Source organism: Siphateles boraxobius, unplaced genomic scaffold (assembly GCF_051911475.1).
Source record: "Siphateles boraxobius isolate OS27281-9 unplaced genomic scaffold, OSU_SipBor_1 204, whole genome shotgun sequence".
Taxonomy (NCBI): Eukaryota; Metazoa; Chordata; class Actinopteri; order Cypriniformes; family Leuciscidae; genus Siphateles; species Siphateles boraxobius.
Genome location: NW_027508816.1, coordinates 1,572,501 through 1,589,642, shown reverse-complemented (window position 1 = coordinate 1,589,642; position 17,142 = coordinate 1,572,501). Strand labels below are relative to the sequence as shown.

The 17,142-nt window shown below is 39.4% G+C and overlaps 2 protein-coding genes across 4 annotated transcripts in view; one reads left to right on the top strand and one right to left on the bottom strand.

Annotated features, from left to right (window-relative positions):
- mpc1 (mitochondrial pyruvate carrier 1) overlaps positions 1-9,369 on the bottom strand; it is a 320,247-nt gene extending 310,878 nt beyond the window's left edge. For 2 of the 3 annotated variants that reach the window (XM_077237603.1, XM_077237602.1), the window contains exons 1-4: positions 9,153-9,369; positions 4,722-4,818; positions 4,302-4,434; positions 154-203 (exon numbers count right to left, since the gene is read on the bottom strand). In XM_077237603.1, coding sequence (XP_077093718.1) covers positions 179-203; positions 4,302-4,434; positions 4,722-4,818; positions 9,153-9,227 — 330 coding nt within the window. In that variant the 5' untranslated portion in view covers positions 9,228-9,369 and the 3' untranslated portion in view covers positions 154-178. Of the gene's footprint in view, positions 1-96; positions 204-4,301; positions 4,435-4,721; positions 4,819-9,152 lie in introns of those variants that run through there. The other variant, XM_077237601.1, reaches the window with a different exon arrangement.
- Positions 9,370-11,473: 2,104 nt separating this feature from the next.
- slc30a6 (solute carrier family 30 member 6) overlaps positions 11,474-17,142 on the top strand; it is a 32,018-nt gene continuing 26,349 nt past the window's right edge. Inside the window, exons 1-4 of the mRNA XM_077237574.1 lie at positions 11,474-11,709; positions 11,786-11,832; positions 12,633-12,719; positions 15,034-15,118. Coding sequence (XP_077093689.1) covers positions 11,517-11,709; positions 11,786-11,832; positions 12,633-12,719; positions 15,034-15,118 — 412 coding nt within the window. The 5' untranslated portion in view covers positions 11,474-11,516. The remainder of the gene's footprint in view (positions 11,710-11,785; positions 11,833-12,632; positions 12,720-15,033; positions 15,119-17,142) is intronic.

Sequence of the window (17,142 nt, the reverse complement as noted above, 5' to 3'; positions counted from 1 at the left end):
TATTTCTATATTACATACAAACTATAACCTTCACGACTGTGTTGTAAGGCTTAAAATCGTACACGTGTAACAGAGACAGAAAACAGCATAAACGGATCATCTGTGATTATTTATTTGCATTAAAACAGAATCTGTGGTGTGATCTGAAGAGGCGAGGGGAAGTGCCGCTGAAACATCATCACTTGCTCGTCTTCTTCTCCATGCTGAGGAAGAGGAACACACACACATTACTGAACACACACTGACCTGAACACATCTAGGCGGGTCATATTTACAGTAAGCATTAGATGATGATGATAATAACAGCTCGTTAGTGGTGCAACGGATCACAAAACTCACGGTTACAATATAATAAATTAACGGTTTGGATCATTTACGGTTTTTGAGCCACGGATCGGATCATTTTTCGGATCAGCAAAATTTTATATATATATATATATGTGTGGTATTCTTCGATACTGCATCAAAAACTACTAGCCTAACTGATGAAGTTCAAACATTATTAAAAACAAGTGAACAGTCAGTAATAAAATAAGAACAAATACACACATTACAACGAGAGATGAAACTAAATAACAAAGTTACAAAGTCTAACAGTAGTATTCAGGTACAGAAATTAATAATTAAGACTAAATGTAAAATTACACAATTTGTTCACTTTTGAAATTAAATATAGTTTCGTCTTTGTTAAATCTGTATTTTGTTGTTTTATTAACATTAATGACAGACAACAGCAGGAATATTAGTCTACTGTCACTTTAAGTCCGGATAAACTGACAAACATCCGGTTTCTTTCTCCACTGTTCACTGACGACAGAACCGAGAGAACACTGGCTGAGAGTGTTTAGACATAATTATGTGTCCGTTCAAGGGCAAGGAAACGTGTGTGTGACGGAAAACAAAATAGTTTAAATGTGTAAATTAGCAAGACCTTCACTCTATGATGGTTAAATTTAGTAGTTGATCAGTGAATCACATGCGTGGCGAACTGTGGGGAGCCGATCCGTACAGATCACGACCCACTGCGACCCGTTGCACACTTACAGGTCGTACTTGTATCGGATGAGTCTGCATTTACAGTAAGCAGTATACGAGGATAATAACCGTACTTGTATCGGATGAGTCTGCATTTACAGTAAGCAGTATACGAGGATAATAACCGTACTTGTATCGGATGAGTCTGCATTTACAGTAAGCAGTATATGAGGATACTAACTGTACTTGTATCGGATGAGTCTGCATTTACAGTAAGCAGTATATGAGGATACTAATTGTACTTGTATCGGATGAGTCTGCATTTACAGTAAGCAGTATATGAGGATACTAACTGTACTTGTATCGGATGAGTCTGCATTTACAGTAAGCAGTATATGAGGATACTAACTGTACTTGTATCGGATGAGTCTTAATTTACAGTAAGCAGTATATGAGGATACTAACTGTACTTGTATCGGATGAGTCTTCATTTACAGTAAGCAGTATATGAGGATACTAACTGTACTTGTATCGGATGAGTCTGCATTTACAGTAAGCAGTATACGAGGATAATAACCGTACTTGTATCGGATGAGTCTGCATTTACAGTAAGCAGTATACGAGGATAATAACCGTGTTTGTATCGGATGAGTCTGCATTTACAGTAAGCAGTATACGAGGATAATAACCGTACTTGTATCAGATGAGTCTGCATTTACAGTAAGCAGTATACGAGGATAATAACCGTACTTGTATCGGATGAGTCTTAATTTACAGTAAGCAGTATACGAGGGTAATAACCGTACTTGTATCAGATGAGTCTGCATTTACAGTAAGCAGTATACGAGGATAATAACCGTACTTGTATCGGATGAGTCTGCATTTACAGTAAGCAGTATACGAGGATAATAACCGTACTTGTATCGGATGAGTCTTAATTTACAGTAAGCAGTATACGAGGGTAATAACCGTACTTGTATCAGATGAGTCTGCATTTACAGTAAGCAGTATACGAGGATAATAACCGTACTTGTATCGGATGAGTCTTAATTTACAGTAAGCAGTATACGAGGATAATAACCGTACTTGTATCGGATGAGCCTTCATTTACAGTAAGCAGTATACGAGGATAATAACCGTACTTGTATCGGATGAGTCTGCATTTACAGTAAGCCGTATATGAGGATAATAACCGTACTTGTATCGGATGAGTCTGCATTTACAGTAAGCAGTATACGAGGATAATAACCGTACTTGTATCGGATGAGTCTGCATTTACAGTAAGCTGTATACGAGGATAATAACCGTACTTGTATCGGATGAGTCTGCATTTACAGTAAGCCGTATATGAGGATAATAACCGTACTTGTATCGGATGAGTCTGCATTTACAGTAAGCAGTATATGAGGATAATAACCGTACTTGTATCGGATGAGTCTGCATTTACAGTAAGCAGTATATGAGGATAATAACCGTACTTGTATCGGATGAGTCTGCATTTACAGTAAGCCGTATACGAGGATAATAACCGTACTTGTATCGGATGAATCTGCATTTACAGTAAGCAGTATACGAGGATAATAACCGTACTTGTATCGGATGAGTCTGCATTTACAGTAAGCAGTATATGAGGATAATAACCGTACTTGTATCGGATGAGTCTGCATTTACAGTAAGCAGTATACGAGGGTAATAACCGTACTTGTATCGGATGAGTCTGCATTTACAGTAAGCCGTATATGAGGATACTAACTGTACTTGTATCAGATGAGTCTGCATTTACAGTAAGCAGTATACGAGGATAATAACCGTACTTGTATCGGATGAGTCTGCATTTGCAGTAAGCAGTATATGAGGATAATAACCGTACTTTTATCGGATGAGTCTGCATTTACAGTAAGCAGTATATGAGGATAATAACCGTACTAGTATCGGATGAGTCTGCATTTACAGTAAGCCGTATACGAGGGTAATAACCGTACTTGTATCGGATGAGTCTGCATTTACAGTAAGCAGTATACGAGGGTAATAACCGTACTTGTATCGGATGAGTCTGCATTTACAGTAAGCCGTATATGAGGATAATAACTGTACTTGTATCAGATGAGTCTGCATTTACAGTAAGCAGTATACGAGGATAATAACCGTACTTGTATCGGATGAGTCTGCATTTACAGTAAGCAGTATATGAGGATAATAACCGTACTTGTATCGGATGAGTCTGCATTTACAGTAAGCAGTATATGAGGATAATAACCGTACTAGTATCGGATGAGTCTGCATTTACAGTAAGCAGTATACGAGGGTAATAACCGTACTTGTATCGGATGAGTCTGCATTTACAGTAAGCAGTATACGAGGATAATAACCGTACTTGTATCGGATGAGTCTGTATTTACAGTAAGCAGTATATGAGGATACTAACTGTACTTGTATCGGGTGATTCTGCATTTACAGTAAGCAGTATACGAGGATAATAACCGTACTTGTATCGGATGAGTCTGCATTTACAGTAAGCAGTATACGAGGATAATAACCGTACTTGTATCAGATGAGTCTGCATTTACAGTAAGCAGTATATGAGGTTAATAACCGTACTTGTATCGGATGAGTCTGCATTTACAGTAAGCAGTATACGAGGATAATAACCGTACTTGTATCAGATGAGTCTGCATTTACAGTAAGCAGTATATGAGGTTAATAACCGTACTTGTATCGGGTGAGTCTGCATTTACAGTAAGCAGTATATGAGGATAATAACCGTACTTGTATCGGATGAGTCTGCATTTACAGTAAGCAGTATACGAGGATAATAACCGTACTTGTATCGGATGAGTCTGTATTTACAGTAAGCAGTATATGAGGATACTAACTGTACTTGTATCGGGTGATTCTGCATTTACAGTAAGCAGTATACGAGGATAATAACCGTACTTGTATCGGGTGAGTCTGCATTTACAGTAAGCAGTATACGAGGATAATAACCGTACTTGTATCGGATGAGTCTGTATTTACAGTAAGCAGTATATGAGGATACTAACTGTACTTGTATCGGGTGATTCTGCATTTACAGTAAGCAGTATACGAGGATAATAACCGTACTTGTATCGGGTGATTCTGCATTTACAGTAAGCAGTATACGAGGATAATAACCGTACTTGTATCGGGTGAGTCTGCATTTACAGTAAGCCGTTAATGAGGATAATAACCGTACTTGTATCGGATGAGTCTGTATTTACAGTAAGCAGTATATGAGGATACTAACTGTACTTGTATCGGGTGATTCTGCATTTACAGTAAGCAGTATACGAGGATAATAACCGTACTTGTATCGGATGAGTCTGCTGCCCTGGATGAGCTGGGCCGTCTCATTGGTCAGATGGCAGGCGAACAGAAGCCAGTTCCTCGGCTGGACCTTATAGGCGAAGCGCATGAACAGCAGCGAGTAGCAGGTCAGAGCTGGAGAAACAGAGCCAGAGTTCACCTTTGACCTCACAGAGTGCGACTCATCAATGGTGTCAGTGCAGGAGATCAATAATACTGTTGATTATTAAATGTCCTCAACTAAACAAGCCAAAGCCGACAGTGAAGGAACCAAAACTCCATCAGTGACAGAAGGAGGAAACCCTCGGGAGAACCCAGACTCAGTCTCAGTTCTTCTGGCCAACAAACCAGCAGTGTATGATGATGATTCAGGAGCATTAAAGGTCAGAGGTCAGATATTCAGAATATTGTCCAGCTCTTACCGAAGGTCATCCTGCCGCTGATGATCTCGGGACTCTTCTTCATGTCACTGATGGCAGCGATGGGCAAACCCCAGTTGGCCACCGGACCCCAGAAGTGCTGAGGGAACAGGAGATACAATGATGAAGATAATAATAATAATAATAATAATAATAAGATATCATAATGCTGAGGACTTACCGTGCTGAGGGGACGATGCCACGGGAAGAGCAGGTCCGGCGGGAACAAGAAGTTCAAACAAAACAAAACATATTCCATAGAAGATCAGCAATGTACAATATCAAGTGTCTGGTTGTTCAAAATAATCACAAAGACAAGAACTGGCTTTACGGTAACACTTTTACTCAGGGGCCGTTTACACAACAGCATTTTCACCTAAAAACTAAAAACATTCTATGCGCTTTGGCCGTTAATTTACACGACAAAGGCGTTTTGGGAAACGCAAACTTTTAAAAACGGGTTTCAAAGTGCAAGTTTTTGAAAATTGTATTGTTTTCGTCTCTGTGTAAGCAACAAAAATACAAATCTGTGAAGACGGTGATGTCATGCACACGCGTGTTACATGTTCAGTCTATAGTGTTTCAACGCCACCTACTGGCCTGGTAGCAGAATACAGCGGTTACAGTCGTTTTCGTGGATCCGTGTCAACAAGGATCGATTTAACAATGTTGTCGTCTGTACGTGAAAAACTTTTCCATTTTTAGTTCATCGTTGTCGAGTTATACCCTAAGATGATTTACTAAAGAAAACTGTAAATTCACTGAGGAATGAATCAGCCTGTTTATTGTCAACGTCCCGCTTAATATGGTGTTTTGTTTTAGGGTATGTTTACATGACAACAATGTACTGAAAACAGATGACAACATTCACACGGACCTGCGAAAATGACTAAGGAATAGGGTATGATTATCTCAATATTTTTTTTCAATATCTCGATATCGATATTCAGACGATATTTTTGCAATCCTTCAAAGAAATGTGTGCAAACTGGCAAAGAAGTTCCAGTTGGTCTTTTGACTTGCTGCATTTGACCTATTATTGTATAGAATTACTAGTACATAAAGATATGAGACATTATTGATTTAAAGACTCCTAAACTTTTTAAATAATAAAATATTATTCAATAAGTCTTGTTCTCGTATATTTTTAATAGGGGTGTAACGGTTCACAAAATTCACGGTTTGTTTTGATACGATACAGTGGTGACACGGTTCGGTACGTTTTCGATACAGCAAAAATAAAGAAATGCCGTAGAAATTTCCTATTTATTAAAAGAAAAAATGTTTAAATAAGTGTGAGTTTTCCTACATCTTGAAACTTTTAGTTTTATAAATGGGGGTAATCTTTCAAGGATGAACAAATAATGTTTTGGTCATCACATTAAAAATAACATTTAAATAAAATTTGAGTTTTGAAGTGCTGGAAAAAGATGCGTGACGTACTTGAAAGCATTTTAATATTTCTGCCAAACTTCCATGGTTACAAGTTAGTGTTACTACATTAAATCCATGGTGAATGTTGCTGATCTGTGGACTTGGAACATGTTTCTCCTGGTTTCCACGTCAGCGCTGTTTGATCAGTTAATAATGGAGAAATTATAACGCTTCTCACTAGATCTCGTAGCGATGTTATTACTTCAGTGGAGAATTCAAATGCTTTGTTTACTGGATCTCTTATGTAGTAACGGTGTCGCTTAATCAAGATCGGCTCGCGCTGCACTGACATTCGTGCGAACTGATAAACGGTCCGTGAAGCACAAAATAATGAGTTTCGTTCCGCTTTCATTACATTTGCCATTTGATGTTGCGTAACGTTGTGGTGTTCGCTCCAGCGCGGATTTTGGTCGGCAGGAAAAATGATCCAACCACCGGAATGGTTCGGTTTGTAATGCGTACCGAACCGATCTCTTGGGAAAATGTTTTCCATCTATTGGACTCATCATACAACGCAATTTTCTAATGATGCAATCACGAAGCTCGCCACTTGAGGACGCCACAGACATTTAAGAAAAACTTTTTAACTTCAGACTTCATTTTCCCGCAAACAACGCATATTTTGCCTTTCCTAGCAGCAATTTTATTAATCGTACATCGGCTTTACTCTACGATTTTGGATTGTTGCTTCAACCTAAGAAACGTCATAACACACAGGTAAGAACTTCGTAGTTGTATATTGCATATTAGTAGCAGCTTAGGCTACTCTCGTGCAATTGAGGAATGATCGTAATTTTGTACAAAAAATAAAATAAAATGCAGTCAAACAAACCCCTACAGTATTAAAATCGCTACATATAATTGTTTAGAAGGTTATAGTGTGCGTTATTTGTTTCCTCTTTAACTTCCTTCAGCTCTTTTCATGTTTGGGGGGTCGGATTGTACAAATTATGAAATATTCGATATCCCAATTTTGCATATCGTCCAGACAACAATTTGGATATTATCGTCTAAACGATATATCGCCCACCTCTACTAAGGAGGCTGTATTATGCATGTCAGGCCAGTAGGTGGCGATGTCAAAAAACACCCCACGGACATGTAATAACATGTAATATGCATGAGTGAACATGTAATATATGCATGCACACGATGTCACCGTTTTGTTTTTGTTGTTTACTTGGAGAAGGTTTAGCATCGTTTTCAAAAGCTTGAGTTTTCAGGCCCCAAAACGCCATCGTTGTGTAAACGAACAGCGTCAAAACTAGGGGTGTAACGATATTCGAACCGAACCGAAGAACCGCGATACAGAACCCACGATTCGAATCGCGATACTCTCATGGCGAAGCGAACACGCCCCGGCCCCGCCCCCTGCTACCCCGGCCCCGCCCAGCCCGGCTCATTGGACCTGGAATGTGTACACAACGAATTCAGTTTTGTAGCCTAACCACCATTAACACCATATAATAGCAAGCTCCGTGTTTTGTTACTTTCGATAATAAGCAAGGTGTAATCTTCAAATTCTGACTATTTGATCACAAAAATCAAACAATAAATGCCGTTTTGGCGCTCTCTGATGTGGCGTGACAGATCGCTGTACTAGCTCCTCATTTCAAGCGGCAGCGCGGAGTAAACGCGAGTAAACGCGATCATCTCTTCCTCAGTTACAGAATAAACATCAATGGACACCTGAAGGTATGTTGAAAAATACAGCATACTTACTGAAAGGCATCATAACTCGTGTAATCGCTCAGTCAGTGTTTCAGCAGCGGAAAGACGTCAATAAAACTGCATAGCTTGTCACTAGCCTTAAAATATCTTTCATGAAAATGACAGCAACTGTGTAAATTATTATATTTCAATAACAAATTAGAGTAAAGTTAATGCAAAAACTGCCTTATGTTCAGTTTACATGTTTTCATTCAATGTGTTGAGTGTTGATTAATAAATAGCATCTGAATTTAGGCTCTGTTGTTAACCTTTAATGTTATAGTAATGTGCGGCTCCCTATATAGTTTACAGCATTAGCAGATTTTTAATCCTTGCAAAACGTTTAATTGTAATTGAATTAAAGACACCATTTTTTCACTAAACCACTATTTACATTTTTTTTAGCTTTCTAAACGAACCGAACCGGGTGGGAAAACCGTGGTAAAACCGAACCGTGGGTTTTGTGTATCGTTACACCCCTAGTCAAAACGCTTTAAAAGTTTTCCAGTTTCAGTTTAAAATGGTGTTGTGTTACATACACTTAGTCAAGCGAAAGTTTAAACACTCAAATAGATCCTGTGAAAACGGTTTTGAAATTGAACATTGGAACTCTAAAACTTTTCGTGGCAAATTTTTTGTGGTATATAATTTCAACTTGGTTAGACAAAAGGCTTTGATTTTCACGCAATTTTAGAGTCCAAATTATTTTGTAAAATAAATATTTTGATTAAAATAAAAATGTTTAGTTCAGCACATTTGCTTTACTACTTCTATTATTTTCACTTTTGTTTGAGTGTCTCTTTAGAAAGAGAGCAATCCTAGTTCAGATCTATAATCAGAGAGTAACAGGTTAGTGTTTTATTGTGTCGTAACATCAGAAGTCGATAACGAGACACATTCCTGGCGTTAAACCTCTGGAATGAAAATATAGTAACAACGTGAATATGCAGAGATTGACGTGTGACAGCAATAATGACCTGCGCGGTTTATAATTAAATAAAACCCGTAAAATACAGCTTGACACATGATGACGTGCTCATGAGTGCCAGTCTTGTGTCAGCTGAACTCTGGACTGTTGTTATGATGACGCTGTGATGACGCGGATCTGTCGCCGCCTGCAGGTGCACAGCGGAACTGCAGATCATGTCCTTCACACGATAAACTGCAGTTTTCTGTTTATTATGAGCATAACAGTCTATGTGTGAAGCTGCGAGTCATTTCACTGCTTTCCGTTTTAATAACTCTCAAACCTCGCCATTGTTTACCTCAGCACTATTGAGAAACAGTGACTGACCTCATGAGATACTCTCTGAACTCTTTACTGCGGAGATGATCCACGGCTTTACGTGCAAGAGTTCCTGCCATCTTCAACAAGCGAATTACACAGTGATGAATATGAATATGAATATGAATTCAGTTCGTGTAAAAGTCAACACTGCTGCACGCTTTACCGCAGCTAACCGCTGTGAACTAGAGGACAGAGTCACGCATGCGCAGATACTGCGATGACGCAATGTCCGGCGTCAATATGTACTCCTGTCAAATATAAAGTCACGCAAATGTAAAAATAAAAAAGTTAAATCGGCAAATTTAATAGTTAATCCTGGTCACGTCCATCAATTCCATTAATTTTATTAAAATAAACGTCGTTCATATAGATAACTTAAAAATATCACCTGTATCCTTGTAACTAAATAAAAAATATCGGTAACACTTTACAATAAGGTTCGTTAGTTAACATTAGTTAACTATATTAATTAACATGAACTAAAAATAAACTGCACATATACAGCATTTATTAATCTTTGTAAATGCTAATTTCAACATTTACTACTACTTTATTAAAATGTTGTTAACATTAGTTAATGCACTGTGATAGGCGTAGCCACGGGTGTGCCAGGGTGTACCGGTGCCACCCACAGTGGCAGCTGGCACACCTAAAAATAGATGCAGAATTATTTTTTAAAGTCTTGATAAAAATGTTTTTCTAAACTTGGACTATTGTTGCTTACTTACAATATTTGTACATTTAAAATGTATTTTAATTTTTGAAATATCATAAAAAAAAATATCTGCCGACATTCGGACCGCCAACCGATCCGCACACAGCCGCTGACTGACGGGAACAAGGTTGTGCTGTTGAGGCTCGAGCAGAAGAGGAGAAATGGAAACAATGAGCGCAGTTCACACAAATAAACTTAATGAACATACAGCGGTTAAAAAGGAATGTGGAGTTTTTATATTTATAACATATGATATGATACAGTGAGTTAAGCAACATCACACAACCACGAGTGCTACCATCACAATTGAAAATGTGACAATTTCATATGACAGTTCAATAAACAAGGTAATTAATATCAAGTCACTTACATTTTAGACACAATATTGACTGTTTTTGTTCTATTTGAGCAGCGAAAATAGTTAAAAACAAAGATCACAGCAGAAGCACAGCGCATCTCACCGGAACACATCACCGCATTACTGAATGATTCAGCGCTTCGAATGAATCGGTTGAGTCAAAGCTTCAATGACCCATTAAACAACTGCCTCATTCCTGAACGATTCAGCCGTTTGAACGAATCATTTGATTAAATGACTCAATAACTCACTTATTACTCACTGGAAATGTCTATTCTGACTAAACCCAACTGTGATACTTTTTGTTCTCATATATTTATATTTTTATTCTTTATTCTTATAATTTGTAGTATTATGTTTCATGTTTCTTGTTGTATTTGTATAGTCCACTGGAAGCCTCAGCACCAAAACAAATTCCTTGTGTGTGCAAGCACACTTGGCAATAAAGCTCTTTCTGATTCGGATTCTGATCATTAACACGGTCACCTGCCCCCCTAAAGGTGGTTTAGTTTCGTGTCATCACATTCCCTTCACCATACCTAGAGACTGGCATGGTGTTATTTCAGTTAGGCTAATAGCTGGTATGATTTGCATTGAGAGATGGTCTTATGCATGCCAATCTCTAGGTATGGTGAAGGGAATGTGATGATGTGGGATATTTTAATTCCAAAGGCCAAGGGAAGTTTATCCATGAAATAACTGGCCTTTAATAATAAAAATCTGCTGTCTCTATGGGAATTTAACATAGGGGTGTCCTTACTTATGCAACCTGTATTTTAAGGAAGAACATTTATTTATTTACGATACATTATTCATTCACAAAGAAAATTGGTGTCCTTAAAGGTTGGATTTTTCCTCATTTTTTTTTAGTTTTTTTGCACATTAATCTGACAATAAATGTGGCACACCCAGTTTTTATGCACACCCAGAGACGCTTTTCTGGCTACGCTAGAACTAACACGAACTGACAATGAACATGCTGTATTTTATTAACTAACGTTAACAAAGATGAACTAATGGTAACATATGTATTGCTCGTAGTTCATGTTAGTTACATACAGGTTAGTTAACACATTAAATAATGTTAACTAATGAGCCTTACTGTAAAGTGTTACCAAAATATCTCTGGTTTATCCTCCTATGTGTTTTTTTAAGTCTCTCTCATTTCATTTTTGTTTTATAAAGTAGTTAAATCTTTATGATGTTAACCGAGTAAGTGAATAGCAGCGCTGTGATTGGCTGTCGTGAACCATGTGATCAGGTCGTGACGTAGGACGTTCCGCGGAAGTAAAGATGGCGCTGGACGGCTCGTCCACGTCAGTTATGGCTCATAATAACCCATATCACAGTCATGTTTCTGATTATTACGGCAGAAAACTGAGTAATAAGCCTGATGTAGTGCCGTCTGGCGTCACTGAGAGGAAAGTGTCGCCTTCGGATAAACCTGACATGGTGGTGCTGGACGTGATCGGCATCAAGGACTCGGGTGAGAGTTTCTCTCAGGCTGTTTTCCTCAGACTGTCTGTGAAATATTAATAACTGTGTTTCATTTTCATCTTTAGATGCTCCAGGGCACAGAAAGAAGCACGAGAGTGACACATATGTGCTGGTAAGACTCATGCACGCTCATATATGTGTGAAATATGATGTGAAGCTCATCATAACATCACATGTGACGTCACGCGTTATTAATGTTCACGAAAGGGAAAATATCATGAAAACTTTTGCCAAGTTCTTGGATTTGAAACACTGGTTTATTTAAAAAAAAAGTTTTAATATAGTAAGTTTAAAAGGTCAGCGGATTGGAGTCAGTGAGATTATTTTAATGTTTCTGTCTGAAAAATACAATAAAAACAGTGAAATATTATTGTCATGTAGATCAGCTGTTTTCTATGTGAATATATAGTAAAGTGTAATTTATTCCTGTGATCAAAGCTGGATTTCATTACTCCAGTCTTCAGTGTCACATGATCCTTCAGAAATCACTATAATATGATGATTTGATGCTCAAGAAACATTTATGATTATTATCAGTGTTGAAAGCATTTAATGTTTCTGTGGAAACTGACAAATTTTATTTCTCTGGATTTTTTCCCTTATTGAAAGTTGAAAGATCAGGATTTATTTGAAATATAATCTTTTGTGACATTATAAATGTCTCAACTGTCACTTTTGATCAATTTAATGCATCCTTGATGAATAAAAGTATTAATTTATTTCAAAACAAAGTAATAAAATCATGTTACTGACCCCAAACGTGCACATGGCAGTGGATCAGGACAGGCGTTACTGAGTGTTGTCATGAGCGAAGCTCCATGGGAGGTCACTGATCACTGTTTCCACGGTAACGGTGTGTGTGGGGATTGTGGGTAGTGTAGTTTCTCTGATCTGATCTGTCCATCACTGCAGGGCACCATTCACCCCTTCCGCAAAACCCACCGCTCGGTGCTGGGGAAGTGTGCGCAGGAGTTCAGTCTGGTGACGTCAGACCGACGGGTGAGTCCTGCGTCACACACACTTCACACACGCTTCACTTCATCATACAGTACGATATATCATATCATACGAGATGCAGATTCTGCTGTAAAGACTACTGTCATTATTCAGATTTATTCAGTTTAGTGTTCAATGTTGCAAAATTAATCAGTGAATTATCTATTATATTAGGGGTGGGAATCTTTTGGTACCTCGCAATTCTATTCAAATCGATTCTTGATTATGATTTAAATTTCTATTTGATACGTCCTTAGACTTGATTGTAGTTTACTGTTTCTTATTTGACCGTGATAGACGAAGAAAAGAAAATCCATCTGAATTAAATGATAACCTTGAAATTTATTTCGTTTTTCTTCCCATTTCTTGCGTCAAGTTGTGTCTAACCCCAGGATTGCTCCGTTTTCAAGGGTCTAAAACTCCGTAGCTGTGTGTGTGTGTGTGTGTGTGTGTGTGTGTGTGTGTGTGTGTGTGTGTGTGTGTGTGTGTGTGTGTGTGTGTGTGTGTGTGGACGGCAGACATAACCGTAGGAAAAGTTATGCGTTTTAAAATGAAAGTGCACTGTTGTGAGCGCAGGAATCCCCCAGTGTGCTCGGGAACCTCGGATGTGCTTCTCTCAGTGTTTGTTTGTGTGTGTGTGTGTGTGGCTCGACGTCAGGAAGGAATAAACAAAACCATTTTTTAACCCTTTTTTTTTCAATAATAAAAAGTAGTGTCGATTCAATTAAAAATCCACATCACATATTTTAAAATATTACATAATTCATTGAAGCCAGTTTGTCATGTATAATACGCCGAACAATCGTCATCTGGCACAAGATCAAATTTCATTGCATAATGTGAAGTGGAGCGCTAATTTTCCAGTCACTCATAAATCTTTTGCAAATTACATGGACAGATGAATTTACATTTATGAATCTGTGTCGTTTAAACAATAGATGATAATTAACTACGAAGCTCTGCACCAAGAGTAGCTAAGTACTATTCACGTCACTATTTATTTAGTCTGTATATTGATACACCGTTCACCATTTGAGAAAACTATCACAGTTGTTTAAATGAAGCCCAGCGCCACCTACAGGCCTGTTATGTGACGCGTAGGCGGACAACAACACGCCAAATGCTGACGTGAAAGGACTTTATTATTTTTGATAATTATGCAGCAATAGTGTAATAGTACAGTACTACTGGTCAAAAATTTGGACAATTTTTTTAAAAGAAGTCTCTTATGCGCATCAAGCCTGTATTTATTTGATCAAAAATATTATTACAATTTAAAATAATGGTTTTCTATTCTAATATACTTTAAAAATATAATTTATTCCTGTGATCAAAGCTGAATTTTCAGCATCATTACTCCAGTCTTCAGTGTCACATGATCCTTCAGAAATCACTATAATATGATGATTTATTATCAATGTTAGAAACAGGTTTTTTTTACCTGTGATACTTTTCTCAGGATTCCTTGATGAATAAAAAGGTAAAAAGAACAATATTTTTAGTTAAAATAGAAATTCTTTTATAAGTCTATACTGTCACTTTTGATCAATTTAGCACACACTTGCTGAATCAAAATAGCCTATTCATTTCTTTAAAATAAAGAAAGAATATTACTTTTGAACACTAGTGTATATTGGTACAAAATATTTCTATTTTAAATAAATTGTTCTTTTTTTTTTAAACTCCGAATCCTGAAAAAAGTATAAAAGGTTAAAAGTATATTATAATAAACCATTATTTCAAATTGTAGTAATATTTCACAATATTACATTTTTTCCCCCTGTATTTTAAATCAAATAAATATAGCCTTGATGAGCATTAAGGGCTTCTTTCAAAAACATTATAATAGTGTCCAAACTTTTGGCCTATACTTTATTTATATATATATATATGTGCTCGTTTTCTCTCTGCACGTCCCTGCTTTATCTGAAGCGACCGATGTAAGTGAGTTACTGTGTGTCTGTGTGTGTGTGTGTGTGTGTTTCTAACAGTAGGGGTCAGAGTTCAGCCATCAGGCCTCATGGACACACACACACACACACACACACACACACACACACACACACACACACACACACACACACACACACACACACACACACACTCAGTTTCATGAGTGAATTATCTGATGTTAAGTGTGTGTGTGTGTGTGTGTGTCCATGAGGCCTGATGGCTGAACTCTGACCCCTACTGTTAGAAACACACACACACACACACACACACACACACACACACACACACACACACACACACACACACACACACTCAGTTTCATGAGTGAATTATCTGATGTTAAGTGTGTGTGTGTGTGTTTCAGTCGTGGAGGATCCTCCTGTTCGGCGTGTTGAATCTCGTCTGCACAGCTTGTCTGCTGATGTGGTGCAGCTCCACCAACAGCATGGGTGAGTCATCACACACATTACCCAGCATGCTAAGAGCCGCACAGGTCACACACACACAGACACACATTCACCCCGCTCTGTGATTGGGTTAGATCAGTTACTGTTCAACATGAACGTAACATAATTTGTCAAATGTGGGATGAATAAATCAGAAGTAGAGCTATACACTGAATCACATGGTGTGTGTGTGTGTGTGTGTGTGTGTGTGTGTGTTTGTTTGTCTGTGTGTTTGTTTGTGTGTGTGTGTGTGTTTGTATGTGTGTTTGTTTGTGTATGTTTGTATGTGTGTTTGTGTATGTTTGTTTGTGTATGTTTGTCTGTGTGTGTGCGTGTGTGTGTGCGTGTGTGTGTGCGTGTGTGTGTGTGTGTGTGTGTGTGTGCGTGTGTGTGTGTGTGCGTGTGTGTGTGTGTGCGTGTGTGTGTGTGTGCGTGTGTCTGTGTGTGTGTGTGTGTGTGTGTGTGTGTGTGTGTGTGTGTGTGTGTGTGTGTGTGTGTGAGAGAGAAAGAATCTGAAGTCTGTCTCAGTTTGCTCTACTACACAAACTCAAGCTCGTTTGACTTTCATCTGTGTCTCACAGTATGAACACAAGAACTCCAGAGTCTCTTCAGCAGCATTTAATCTGACACGCACACACACGCACACACACGCACGCACGTACTTCCGTGTCATCATGTGGTTCAGTGTGCAGTAACCTGATCCTCTGCAGTATTGAGCTCTCAGTAATAGTGATCTGATCCTCAATGTCCTCAGTGTGTAAAGCTCCTCTGTGTCAGACGTGACGCCCTCATGATGTTCCTCAGAACCAATTCCAGGGTTCGCTGAGAGAGAATCACAAAAACACCAGTTCTGTGTACGTTAGCCGCGTAACGGCACAGTTCTGTGTACGTTAGCCGCGTAACGCCACAGTTCTGTGTACGGTAGCCGCGTAACGCCACAGTTCTGTGTACGAGAGCCACGTAATGCCACAGTTCTGTGTACGAGAGCCACGTAATGCCACAGTTCTGTGTACGAGAGCCGCGTAACGCCACAGTTCTGTGTGAGAGAGCCGCGTAACGCCACAGTTCTGTGTACGAGAGCCACGTAACGCCACAGTTCTGTGTACGAGAGCCACGTAACGCCACAGTTCTGTGTACGAGAGCCGCGTAACGCCACAGTTCTGTGTACGAGAGCTGCGTAACACCACAGTTCTGTGTACGAGAGCCGCGTAACACCACAGTTCTGTGTACGAGAGCCGCGTAACGCCACAGTTCTGTGTACGAGAGCCGCGTAACACCACAGTTCTGTGTGAGAGAGCCGTGTAACACCACAGTTCTGTGTACGAGAGCCATGTAACGCCACAGTTCTGTGTGAGAGAGCCGTGTAACGCCACAGTTCTGTGTACGAGAGCTGCGTAACACCACAGTTCTGTGTACGAGAGCCGCGTAACACCACAGTTCTGTGTGAGAGAGCCGCGTAACGCCACAGTTCTGTGTGAGAGAGCCACGTAACGCCACAGTTCTGTGTACGAGAGCCGCGTAACGCCACAGTTCTGTGTACGAGAGCCGCGTAACGCCACAGTTCTGTGTACGAGAGCTCCGTAACACCACAGTTCTGTCTACGAGAGCCGCGTAACACCACAGTTCTGTGTACGAGAGCCGCGTAACGCCACAGTTCTGTCTACGAGAGCCGCGTAACACCACAGTTCTGTGTACGAGAGCTGCGTAACGCCACAGTTCTGTCTACGAGAGCCGCGTAACACCACAGTTCTGTGTACGAGAGCCGCGTAACGCCACAGTTCTGTCTACGAGAGCCGCGTAACACCACAGTTCTGTGTACGAGAGCCGCGTAACGCCACAGTTCTGTGTACGAGAGCCGCGTAACACCACAGTTCTGTGTGAGAGAGCCGCGTAACGCCACAGTTCTGTGTGAGAGAGCCGCGTAACACCACAGTTCTGTGTACGAGAGCCGCGTAACGCCACAGTTCTGTGTGAGAGAGCCACGTAACGCCACAGTTCTGTGTACGAGAGCCGCGTAACGCCACAGT